The 13,277-nt window shown below is 39.5% G+C and overlaps 1 protein-coding gene across 2 annotated transcripts in view; it reads right to left on the bottom strand.

Moving 5' to 3' along the window:
• ZMPSTE24 (zinc metallopeptidase STE24) overlaps nt 1-13,277 on the bottom strand; it is a 40,012-nt gene that overhangs the window by 23,192 nt on the left and 3,543 nt on the right. For both annotated transcript variants that reach the window (XM_032877400.1, XM_032877399.1), the window contains exons 3-6: nt 6,963-7,049; nt 4,162-4,278; nt 3,250-3,402; nt 1,790-1,931 (exon numbers count right to left, since the gene is read on the bottom strand). In XM_032877400.1, coding sequence (XP_032733291.1) covers nt 1,790-1,931; nt 3,250-3,402; nt 4,162-4,278; nt 6,963-7,049 — 499 coding nt within the window. The remainder of the gene's footprint in view (nt 1-1,789; nt 1,932-3,249; nt 3,403-4,161; nt 4,279-6,962; nt 7,050-13,277) is intronic.

The raw sequence follows: 13,277 nt of genomic DNA, 5'->3' as shown, positions 1-13,277 counted from the left end.
TCGAGCAATGAGAGGCAGGGTGCATACTCCACGGTACTCCCATTTTCTATGCCCAATTCAGTAGCACTACTGCCACTGTAGCGATGGACAACAGTTCTGCCAACATGGCATAATATTCTATGTGAGGTTTCCTCAAGGCTGGCGGTTTCACTTTGCCATGTCTGATCACTATCAGAGTCTGCTTGCACCCCAGCATATACTTTCCACTCTTCATATTGATTTGGAGCACAAAGATCAACTCCAGTGGCTTTTTTGTCTTCCTGCCTTAAGTGTGGGCTTGCCCTGAAAGATGGTCGGGGAGCGACGAATAAAAGGCTAAATCCTGATATTCCATAAAGTACCAGCTCATGTTATAATTCTCCATAAAGCCTTCCCTATTTCATCTAAAACCACATGGTACTGACAGTAAATATTACACATTCTTATCAATTACCTCTATTGTGATATCATTAGCTGTCATTTCATATTATCTGATTATCCCTTAAGTGATAAGCAACTTAGGTTGCCCCATCAGTAAAAGTCCCTAAAAGACAGTCCTACTGTACTGATTGATAGACTTCTCGTTTACTATTAACTAAGAGCAGTGACCTCAGGGCCTAAAAAGTAGTAGGAATTGTCATTCTACCATTTCTGCCAGAGATGTCCCAACTGTGCCATTAGCTGGGCTGTTACCTCAGAACCACTAGATGTCTGAGACTTCTATACTCTTCTAGTCACTGTTAATTCATTCTTTCCCATTGTGGCCATCTCTATTCTCCCCAATCCCATGATTACTTCTCAGTTTCTACTCCTTCATCCAATGCAGCTGTTTCTCTGGTGATTTTTTTTTTTTTTTTTTAAGTTTAGAGAGGGGATGGGCAAACTATTGTTTGCAGGCCAAATCTACTCTGCCACTTATTTTTATAAATGAAGTCTTATTAGAACACAGCCATGTTCATTTGTTTATATATTATCTGTGACTGTTTCTGTGCTCTAAAGGAAGGGTTGAACAGTTGTGACGAGACAGACCATGTGGTCCACAAAGTCTGAAATATTTATTGACTAGTCCTTTACAGAAAATGTTTGCCAAACCACGGTTTAGGGGAAGCAAAACTGAAACCTGGGTGGGGGATGAAGGGATTCATTAAAGATCCCACAGGTGCTAAGTGGCAGAGGCAGAACCAGTCTCACGCATTTATGTGGATTTTAATTTATGGATTCTGAAAGTCATGGTATCATACAACAGTTTACATCTTTTTGGGCTTGAGACTTTAGTAGTCTTATGTAAGCTAACATATAGCTTAACTCTCAAAAGCAATTATCATAAAAGCCAAGCACCTGTTTTCAATTATCATAAAAGCAGAGAATAACTGATCTGAAGTCCAATGGTACTACATTTTCGGTAATGTGCAAGTGAAATCAGACACCTCCAGAACACTGGAAGTTTTGTTGGATGAGACAAAGCCAGTAACACTGGTTTTCTTTATAAGCCCCCAAACTAGTGCTAAATGGAACTTGACTATGCAAAAGTCCAGCTCAATTACCTGAGGGAGCCAGGCAGGTAACGTAAGTTCATAAATCAGTCCAATATACAAGATATAAGAAGGAGTGAAGGCGGCCTTGGCCAAACAACATTGTAAAGCCAACCAAACACAGCTGTAGGTAAGAGCAGGATTGGTATTAGGCTACCAATTTCTATCCCTGAAGTATGTCACCAATTCCTAGAAATCTGGCTTTTTAAAGCCCAAATATAAAACCCTAACAAATCAAATCACTTGAATAAAACTTCCTTACCCCCGGGTAGCCTTACCTTCAACAACATACACCTTAGTCAAAGGGAAGTCAATACTCTTTGCCATTACTTCAATTTCTTGTTTAAGCTTTCCCTCAGGCAGAGGTGTGAATTTGTCAAATAAAGGGGCAATATAATCAGCATAAATTGTTACAAGCACCTGAAAAATAAATGTCAGAACAACCTATGAATATGTTCTTAAAGAAAAACTGCTATTTATATAGATTATATTAAAACAACTATGTGATCCAGCCTTGAGAACATGGATTTTTTCTTATTTGCTCTGGTATTCCCAGCCCCAAATAATACCAGATAGCAAGTGCTCAAAATCTGTTTGTTAAATCAAATCAAAATGAGTAGTCTCTATGTGGTAATAACTCAAAAGTCAAATGGTCCATTCAAAACTATCTTGGGAATTTCTGACACTTCATAAGCCCATCATAACTTAGAATTCTGCCTTTGAGAGTAATCATGAGAGACCTGCAGTCTTTGCTAGAAAATAATTACTAGAGCTTTACTGTGTGCTGTTATTTGGTTGGTCTGCTAAAATTAATTACCTGCAGTGCACAACTATCCATTGTGTTTGAAGCAGCACTTCCTTAAGCATTTCTGGAGCATTTCCTCTGTTCTCTTTCCTCTTACTTCATTTGCCATATACAGATGTGTATAAATCCAACTAGCACCTGTTTTCAGAGCTCAATCCCACCAGTGGAAAGTGAAGCAGTGAGTATCACGGCAATTCAGACTAAAGTAAACCCCATGATCAGGAGCTGAAGAGCTAAGAGATGCTATTTTCTGGAGGCTGTGAACAGACCATTTTCATCGTGTCGTAGTGTGTGTTGTGAAGTGGTTTATAATATGGTAGAGAGAAGAAGCAAAGATGTGAGGAAGGGAAGATGGGGAGTGAGGCGACAAGGGAGAGAGAAGGGAGAGAGAAGGGAGAGAGGGAAGGAGAGAAAAGAGAGAGAGGAAGGAGGAGGAAGGGAGAAGGGAACAGAGAAGAAGGGGTAAAGAAGGAACAAAGGAGGAGAGAAAAGGCAGGGGCAAGAGGGCAGAAAAAAATCAGGTAAGTTTATAGTTTCTTTTTCTCATCCCTCTTAAATCTAGTCTCTTCAGAACATCCACAATGTTTAGGCACGGGAGCTCAGTAAAGAGTCATTACATGATCAAACTCAGTCAGCCATTCTAGTGACAACTCACAAATGCACAGCCCAAAACTGCCTGACAACTGGACCATTAACAATAACTAACAACCAGCTTCTAGGATCTGAGTCAGCATAAGAAGAAGAAAATCTATGGTCAGAGTCAGCTCTCCTAGTTCTATACCCAAAAGCAGAAACCAAGAGGGAAATTTATATGACCGCTTATTTATATTTCATTTGCTTCCTAAGAACTGTTCACATGCTAATGAAGATTAAATCAGCGTTATCTCACCAAGGAAATTTTGTAAAAGAAAACAAAACAAAGATTTTACTCACCAGAGAAACAACTAATGTGAATAGCCAGGCATATATAAAAAAATAGTCGCCCCCAATTTTAATAATGTAAAGTAGAAGTGAAGACACAGGCAATAAAATGCACTGAGTCACAATAAATTTCTTGACTGCATCTTTCATGAAGAATCCCAAAGTCTGAAAAAAGAAAAGATCACAAGAAACTGAGAAAAGAAAACCTGAAAAATAAAGTGTATGCAAAGGATACATTATTAAAGCAATTTTAAAAGTTAAAAGGTAGTGAGTCTATATAATATGACACTAGGGGTAGCCTAAGACCATAAGTAAATGTCTGTCAGAGTTGGGTTTTGGAGGGGAGAAGGAGAGGGGAATGGGTGAGCCTGGTGTTGAGTATTAAGGAGGGCACGTACTGCATGAAGCACTGGGTGTGGTGAATAAACAATGATCTTAGAACACTTAAAAAAATAATAAAATTAAGATGTTAAAAAAAAAAAGCAAGTGTCTGGCATTTTACAGTTCAAAATACACCATTTCAACATTAGCAGAAAAACACTAGACTTTAGTACTAGAAGAGCTTATGGCAAGACTTCAAGCTATCATCTTTACCATATTTGCAGTTCCCTTTCCCTCAGTTAATTCTTGCTCCAAAATAGCAAATTATGGGGGCACCTGGGTTGCTCTTGATTTCAGCTCAGGTTATAATCTCAGGGTCGTGGGATGGAGTCCCAAGTCGGAATCTGCACTCAGTGATGGGTCTGCTTGGGATTCTCTCTCTCCCTCCCTCTTCCTCTGCCCCTCTCCCTCCTCTCTCAAATAAATAAATAAATCCTTAAAAAAATAAAATAGCAAATTATGTTTCAATTATCACCAGGAGAGGGAAAAATGCACAAAAAAGTCTTTATGTTTAAAAGAGAACATATGCATTCTCTAGTTTACCTGCTGATTGAAACCATGTTTTTCTTCTATCACAAAGGTATTATAAAGACTCCATGGCAAACCAGTCAATGCACTGAAAAGTGTAGCCAACAGGAGAAACACCAAGGACTGAGTGATCTAAACACAGGAAGAAATAAATGGCAGTTTTTATAGTGTAATACTAATTCATTCTTCAAATGAATAATTAGTGAACAAATGAAAAATACATCTCAAGCCATGTGCTTGATTCTATGGGTAATACAAGGTCTGACAACATCATCTCTACTCTCCAAGTTGACTTGCGAGAGAAGGAAGCAATAAAACAATGTCTCTTTTATTATACAGGCACTATGTGAAAGTTACCTAAAGCTACACAGACAAAGAACTAAAAAATGAGAGACAATCACATACACTGGTGAATTCAAGCAAGGCTTACTAAGCTAAGAAGACTCGGGATGCCACTGTGAAGAAAGAGGTAAATTAATGGGACAGGAGAGACAAGGAAAGGAGGAGAAATGTGTTCCAATTTGCGAAATAAGCACCCTATAAAAGGAAGAGGACACGATGACAGGCTTTGGGACAAGGCTGGGATAAGGCAGAAAAATTTATCCCGGAGCATCAAAAAAAGGCTGCACTGGGGCAGTTGGGGTGGGGTGTCCTAAAGTTTTCACAAAAAACCAAAGACCAATAGAGAAAATTACCATCAAGAACTACTTCAAGTGCCTTCACGATACATCCTCAGGAAATCAAAAGCCAAGAACTGCCTCATTTCTCTTTCTAAACTTTTCCTAGGATAGTAGAGGAAATGGGATACTTAGTATTAAGGGAGCTGGGGGAGGGAGAAAGAGGGATGAGGTAAACAGAATCCTTGCTCTCTCCCTCTCACCAGATGGTGTAAAATGGAATTCTTTTAAGATAAATGTGAATATACTACACACCACCAAAACACATTTGATTTGGTAACAAAGATGCAGCAAATGTAAGTTTCTAACCAGAGGAAGAAGGGAGAGGGGATGAGAAAGGAAGATTTGTCTGGTTATAACATGCAGGGTGGTTCATTTCAGCACTGTTCCCAAACAGGAAATGGGGAAAAAAATTTAAAAAGAGATTCTAGGACCTTCCTCAAAACTACTGAATCAGAATTCCATCCTCCAAAAATGCAATCATTATGACTTTGTGAATACTTGTTTTCTCACATAACATTTCATAAAAATTTTCCATATCAATATATAGTTATTTCTTCCTTATTAACAGCTCTAGAATATTCCATTGTGTAAGTGGACACCTAGGCTACTTCCATGACAGTAGTCATTCTAATGCTACACTGAACACTTTATACATGTGTCTGTGCATTCATTCTTCATGAATTCAAAAAAGTTAAATACCTGGTATCAAACTTTTTGAAGGCACTGGTGACACAGCAGTAAAGAAAATATATAGGGTCTCTGTCACCTTAGAGCTTAAAATTCTTAATAAAAAATAAATAAACAAGGCATTTACGTGTAAATTAAAAAAATAAGGTAACTGCAGAGAGTGTTGAGTACTTTTATATAGAAAATAACGTGATGTGTGTCACTGAAGAGTGACAGCAGAATTGTTACTCTAGATGGAGTGGTCAGGGAGGGCCTCTCTGAGAAAGAGACATTTAAGAAGAGAAATGCATAAGGAGTCAGTCATGATGTTTACATGAAACCACCTTAAATAATTTCTGAAACAATGGGGTGCCTGGCTGGCTCTATCAGTAGAGCATCTGACTCCTGATCTCAGGGTTGTGAGTACGAGTCCCACACTAGGGGTAGAGATTACTTTAAAAAAATAAAATCTTTACAAATTTCTGAAACAGGGCAGAGAATATGTAAGTCAACCACAATGCCACATAGAACAGACCAGGACAAGAGTCAATGAAGATACAGATATATCCCAGGAAGAAGAGGACTTCAAAGGATTTGGCTGCTTTAGAAAAAGGTATATGGAAACGGGACACAGGATGAGTTGAATTAAACCCAAAATACCCTATACATGTAGAAAAGAGCCATCGTTTAAAGTAAATAACTAGGAAAGAGGGAAGAGACTTGTCAATTTCCAAGAAAAAGTCGGGAGACAGTATCCTATCATCCACCACAGGTGGGGAGTCTCACACTTAATGCTTTGCCCAGTAAATGGAGCTTCTGTAAGACTGGGTAGTCACCTCAACCGGCTCCATGGAAATTCTGAAGTTACACTCTCTGTCCTTGTATGAAGTTATCGCTAAGTGATTATGGTACAGAGTATCTGCTTAGTGGGTTCAACAAAATTCAGGCTTCTCCTTTCACTGCAAGGAGCTGCCCCTGAGAAATGGCTACCTAACCGGGGACCACCATTTCTCAGTTCTCTTCCATCTGAGACTAAATGACTGGTTCGCCAACAAAATGTGAATGCAAAGGATACTTCAGAGACAAGGGAGTTAAGAAGAGGATGTACTTTCCCCACCCCCTCATTCCATCTGCCTGCTGGATGCAGAGAACTGTGGGGCACTCAAGGGATTGCAGGGTTATAAGATGAAAAGAGACCAGGTCCCTGGCTTCCCACATAGAAGAATGTCACCTGCTGACCAAAAAATACTCACACTAGGCTATTATGTGATTGAGAAATAAACTATTATGATAAGCCACTGGAATTCTGGAGTTTGCTACAATAAGCAGCATTATCCTAACACAGTATGTGTGGACACGGACTATACAAACAGAGAAGCAAGCCTAAAGTCAGAGCCAAAAAATTAACTTTCACATAAAGCTGGCCAAGCAAAAAGACTCTAAAAAAATATATGCTAATGAATCACATACCTCATATTCTGGTCCAAAGCCAGCATAGCCACAGAACCGTCCAGAAAGTCTCCAGAGATAAGGAATTCCTCCAAAAAGAAGAATAAGCTATAAAACAAGACATACTTTGATTACATTTGAACAGAATAGAATCTATGAGATGAGAGCATTTTATAAAGAAAATGAGGACAAAATAATTATCTCTACAGAAAAAAAGAGATCTATCTTATTTAGGATAAACTATGCATTTAGATGAATACAAACCAACAGAGATACTACGTTTAGACCTGTAATGATTTTTGCCTGTACATTTTATTTTATATTTTTAAAGACTTATTTATAGGGGCATCTAGGTGGCTGAGTCATTAAGCGTCTGCCTTCGGCTCAGGTCATGATCTCAAGGTTCTGGGATTAAGCCCCAAGTCTAGCTCCCTGCTCAGTGGGGAGCCTGCTTCTCCCTCTCCCTCTGCCCTGCTTGTATTCCTTCTCTCACAGTCTCTCTCTCTCTTTCTCTCTGTGTCAAATAAATAAATAAAATCTTTGGAAAAAAAAAAAAGATTTTATTTATTTATTTGAGAGAGAGAGAGCATGAGTGTGGGGGGGGGGTGCAGAGGAAGAGAAAGAATCTCAAGCAGACTCCCCACTGATCATGGAGCCGGACCTCATGACCCTGAGATCATGACCTGAGCCGAAACCAACAGTCAGACACCCAACCAACAGTCAGACACCCAACCAACTGTGCCACCCAGGTGCCCCTTGCCTGTACATTTTATATGGATAAATTATGGCATGTGAATTATATCTCTATAAAGCTGCAAGGAAAAAAAAAAAAAAAACTTGCCAAAGACCATAACAAAGGCCTTCTGAATGAGGAAAGAGGCTTAGAGAAAAGGTAAGCAATTTTTCCAGAATGCCACACCTGATGAGTAACATAAATGGGATGTGAACCAGTCTATGTGGCTACCTAAGTGGCTTTTCCTTGAAAGGAAATAGTCCCCATCAATCAGGACAAAGTATTCATATCAGTGTAAGTGGACACTCAGGTCCATTTACCAAACTGAGAGACAGAAAGGGGTATCTGTGCTTTCCCCGGGTAATGAAAAGTGAATCCTGAGGTAGGAATCAGGAATTCATAGGAGGAGACCCCCTTTTTGGCACCACCCTTTGTCTTGGGCAGATAAAGTGAATAAAGACATTCACCAAATCATCGTGTCATTCAGGGCACCTGGGTGGCTCAGTGGGTTAAAGCCTCTGCCTTTGGCTCAAGTCATGATCCCAGGGTCCTGGGATCGAGCCCTGCATCGGGCTCTCTGCTCAGGGGGGAGCCTGCTTCCTCCTCTCTCACTCTCTGCCTGCCTCTCTGCCTACTTGTGATCTCTCTCTGTCAAGTAAATGAATAAAATCTTAAAAAAAAAAAATCACATCATTCGAATGAGTGAGCTGGTCTTAAAATTTGAAGAGAATACATGCTTATAAAATAAAACTTCCCCCAACAGATATTAAATTTATGGAACTCAAAAGGAATCAATTTATTCTTCCTTTCTGTGGAGCCTTAGGAACACAACGATCAATCACACTCCTTGGTTAAAAGCACAGTTTTCTCACTGGTTCACACATGGTTCCTTGTGGTTTTTGAGGAGTTCTGGCACTTATTATATATCTCATGGGTAGGCGTCCAATGTACTTTCCATTTTTATGTATGTATCCATAAATACTATGGTGGTTTATATATGCTTTTTAAGACTATATATAAATGACATCATATTGTATTTATCATTCTACAACTTGCTTTTTATACTCTACAAATTTTTAGATCCAGGCATGGTGATCTGTAACTTTATTCAGTATATATACATTTTTTGTTTGTTTGTTTGTTTGTTTGACAGAGAGAGACAGAGCGAGAGAGGGAACACAAGCAGGAGGAGCAGGAGAGAGAGAAGCAGGGTTCCCACAGGGCAGGGAGCCTGACACTTAACAACTAACCCACCCAGGCGCCCCCTTTATTCAGTATATTATCAGCCTGTTCTTTCTCTACAGTGTTTATACCAAATTACACTCTCATCAGCAGTACCTGATGGTTCCTGTTCCCCATAATCTCAAACATCTTTTAGATGTTTTCCTGTATGCTGGCCTGGTTTAATACCATGGGTCTTAAATATGGTCTCTGAGAAGCAGCAGCAGCATCATCTGGGAATGCGTCAGAAATGCAAATACTCAGGCTCCACCCCAGAACCACCAAATAGAAAATGAAGTGGAGCCCAGCAGTCTCTAGGTAAAATGATGTACACCGAAGTCTGAAAATCATTGGTTTAATAAATTGCTGTCTTAAAGGCTTCCTTAACTCTATGTCCAGCTGTTTCCACTTTTCTTCACCCAACTCAATCTTGGATATAAACCCTGTTTTCCCAAAAGACATGCTTTGGCACCACTGTATGGTATAAGCTCCACTTGTTGAACTAATTGACTTGAGATGACACTTCTTTCGTCCTATTCTCAAAACTAATAAATAATGCAAAATTAAGGATTTATAAATCTCCCGGTGAAAGGCTGAAACGCCTATTATTAAAAGTCCAGCTTTTAAGTATGCATCAAGGGGAGCTTTATGAACTGTGTGTGCATCTGTGAATGCTTTTGGAAACTGCTGTTGCAAGCCTTGTTCAGTGTGCTTTGGGGAATGAAATATAAAGCCCAGTGAACGGTAAACTTTCTTCCTATTGATAATCTCACTGAGCGCGCTGCTGGGGCTGTCTTGGAACAGAACCAATGAACCCAACAAAAACAAGTCCAGTAAAAGCAGGCATGGCATACAGCCGTCTCTACTTTCTAGAAGAGGCAACTGAAACTCAGGGAGGTTAAAGTCACTGCTATGTACTGAGCACTGTACTAACTGCTTCATTTACATTGTCTCACTCATCTAGTCCTGGCCACAAATCATGTGAGATACGGTTTAAGGTGGATCAACTTTTCATCTTTTTTTTTTTTTTTTTTTAAGATTTTATTTGACAGAGAAAGAGCACAAGCGGGGAACAGCAGAGGGACAGGGGGAAGCAGGCTCCCCACTGAACAAGGAGCCCAATGTGGGGTTCAAGCCCAGGACTCTGGGATCATGAATAGAACCAAAAGCAGACGCTTAACAGACTGAGCCACCCAGGTGCCCCTCACCTTCTCATGTTAAAGAGGGAAAAAATGAATTTCAAAAAGTCTAAGGTGCTCACTCAAAAATGTGTAGAAATTGGAGAAGCAACAATTTGAACTTTTCTACACTGCTCTCCCTGACTGCCCGGCCGTTCCGCTTCCTGACAGGTCTTCACTGACATCTGTGAGGTATCAGGAAAAGTCTATCTCAGAAAGGCTGGCCATCCTCTCTGTGGGTGCTCTGGCACATTTGTGTGAACAGCGGCACCTGTAATTGGTCACAGAAGCCCTCTGCTTATATCCTCTCAGGTAGAAAAAAGGAGGCAACAAGAACAAAAAAAGTCTAAATTAATCTTTGCACTTGTTCTTTGTGACCAAAAGATAAAAACCTATTGGTTTCAATCAATACAAAACAGGAATTAATGGACCTCCTTTCAAACAGAACAGGATTTCAAAGTAACACAAAATGCTTCCTGTCAAATGACAAATATAGCTATGAATTCCCCAAGAATAAATGTAGCACATTTAGGATGTGGTCCCTGGAGTTTTAATAGTTTCTCCAGGGCACCTGAGTGGCTCAGTCGGTTAAGCATCCAACTCTTGGTTTCAGCTCAGCTCATGATCTCAGAGTTGTGGGCTCAGCAGGGAGTCAGCTTGAGGATTCTCTCCCTCTCTCTCTGCCCCTCCCACAGCTCTCTCTCTAAAATAAATAAATTTTAAAAGAAGAACGGTTTCTTCAATGCAATTTTAAAGACTCAGAAGAGGAAAGTTTGAAAACCAGTTCTCCCACTTATTAATGTCACTTGGCCAGTAAATGGACCAGCCATTTAATTTCTGAGTCTCTGCTTTCTCGTCCGTAAAAAGGGACTAACAATGCCTACACTTTCTACCTCCAAGCACTCTTGTAATATCAAACAAAACAATAAATATAAAAACAATATATGAAGTGAAAATCACTACTACCCATACGATGGTGATGATGGTGACAATAACTGTCCCCAGCTTTAGCCCAGTGCTAAACCAGTACTGCTTCTGGTTTGAGCCACAGAACGCTCAAATGAAGCTCTCATTCTATATGTGTTCTTCCTGCTTCTGTCCTCTCTTAGAACAAACTAAGTCATACCCATGCTCACTAACCAAGCCACTGACCATCTTTCCTGGAACTGTTTACTAGTGACAACCAAGGAGACTGACAAAATATTTTGTCTTTTTTTCTTATAATGAACCTGTGAGGGGTAAGACAAAGAATTTCACAAAATCAAACATTAGTGAAGAAAGAGGATGATGTCTAAATTCATCACATCTACTTCTATGTCTCTCCAAAGGCTGATTATCTACTTGGACCCTAACAGAAGAAATGCTTCAGATAAATTAACCGAAGCCAAATATAATCCACAATAAAGCTACCTTTCCTGGCTTGGTTGGAAAACATCAGGTTTCAATGCCAATCTTTCAATGTCTCAGTAACTAAACCAGGCTTGTACTAGTAAAAATATAATTAAAAAATCAATATTGGGGGAAAAAATCAACACTGAAAAGATTAATTACTAGCAATTGCTATGTATGCCAAAAACCAAAGCAATTTTTTTAGATCATTTACTAATTTTCCTAAAATACCAAGGTTCAACTCTACTTCTTAACTCTTTGCTACTTTTCATCACCCTGAGGAAATGGGAAAGTCTTCTAATATTTGGTCCTAACCATACTAGTTCATAACTGTCAGAAAATTTTGTAACTAGCTAGATAATATTTTCATCACTTAACAAAGCCATGAACAGCTGGTTTCTTCTCTTTAACTGATGAAACAGTCGTGATAGCCGATCTCAGCTATTTTCAATAGGAGTCTTTCTCTTAGTGCTACTGGGAGATCTAAGAGAGTTCTGGAGGAAAAGTGATGATAATCATGATCCTGATGATAAAAATAATAATACCCAACATTTACAGACCAGTTACAATGATCAGGCACTGTTCTAATCATCTTACATATATTAACTCATTTAATCCTCTCAACAACACTATGAATGAGGAATTATTACCACACAATTTTTTTAAAGATTTTATTTATTTATTTGTCAGAGAGAGAGAGAGAGAGCACAAGCAGGGGGGAGTGGCAGGCAGAGGGAGAGGCAGGCTTCCTGCCAAGCAAGGGACCTTGGAATCATGACCTGAGCTGAAGGCAGACCACCCAGGGGCCCCATGACCACACAAATTTAACAGATGAGAAAAGTGAGGCACAGAAGTGGTGACTTGCTTGAGGTCCCATAGCTGATGCGATAGAACTGAGATTCAAACTCAAGCCACCTGAATTCAGAGTCTGCTCTTAACCTCCACACCATGCGCTTTCAATTCTTCTTAGAGATGGAAAACCAAGAACTGGCTTTTGGGAATGGAAAAAAATCTTACTCATTTTATTCATAAAGCACAAATACACATACATATAGCTCAGAAACAGATACACAATATATCTGTGGTATCAAAATTTCATGGAGGGATGATTAAGAAAAAAATGTCCTAAGGTACCTGGCTGGCTCAGCTGGTAGAGAGCATCCAACCCTCAATCTCAGGGTTGTGACTTTGTTAAGTCCGATGTTGGGCATGGAGCCTACTTAAAGAAAAAAAAGTCTAAAAATATACAGGGCCAGGGGCCAGAGTTGATCATGAAAAAAAAAAAACCGAGAACACTGCTCTACACTACAGAACTTTTCTTCTTTTACCATGGGGATAAGACCAGGTCTGTTTTACTAAGTAAAAATGAACGGTCACTCATTTCACTCAATAAATATGGATTATATGCTTATTTTCTGCCAGGCACTAGGTACCAAAAGATTACAAAATCTTAAAGCATCCTTTCTTTAAGGAACTCCCAGCCTATCAACTGAACAGGAAAATTCAATACGATGTGGTAAGTACTCTGATAGGAATAATGATAGGATGCTATCTTATTCAGTCCTGAGGGACAGGGGAAGTTTCAAACTGTTTCTTAGAAGAGATACATCTCAGCTGGAACCTAATGGGAAGAGTGGGGATTAATCAGCTTCTAGTGAGAGTAGACTTAAAGATGCTGGAAGATACCAGCATGTGAAAAGACTTAAAGTCACAGGAAACCAAGCTGGGTTTGAGATGGACAAAATAAAAAGATGAAGCTGAAGTAAGCAATGGCCAGGTCAAAAAGGACCTCAAAAATCCATACGAATAAATATG

The sequence above is a fragment of the Lontra canadensis genome, unplaced genomic scaffold, assembly GCF_010015895.1.
Source record: "Lontra canadensis isolate GAN:19392208 unplaced genomic scaffold, GSC_riverotter_1.0 scaffold60, whole genome shotgun sequence".
NCBI lineage: Eukaryota > Metazoa > Chordata > Mammalia > Carnivora > Mustelidae > Lontra > Lontra canadensis.
This window is presented reverse-complemented; position numbering and strand designations above follow the sequence as displayed.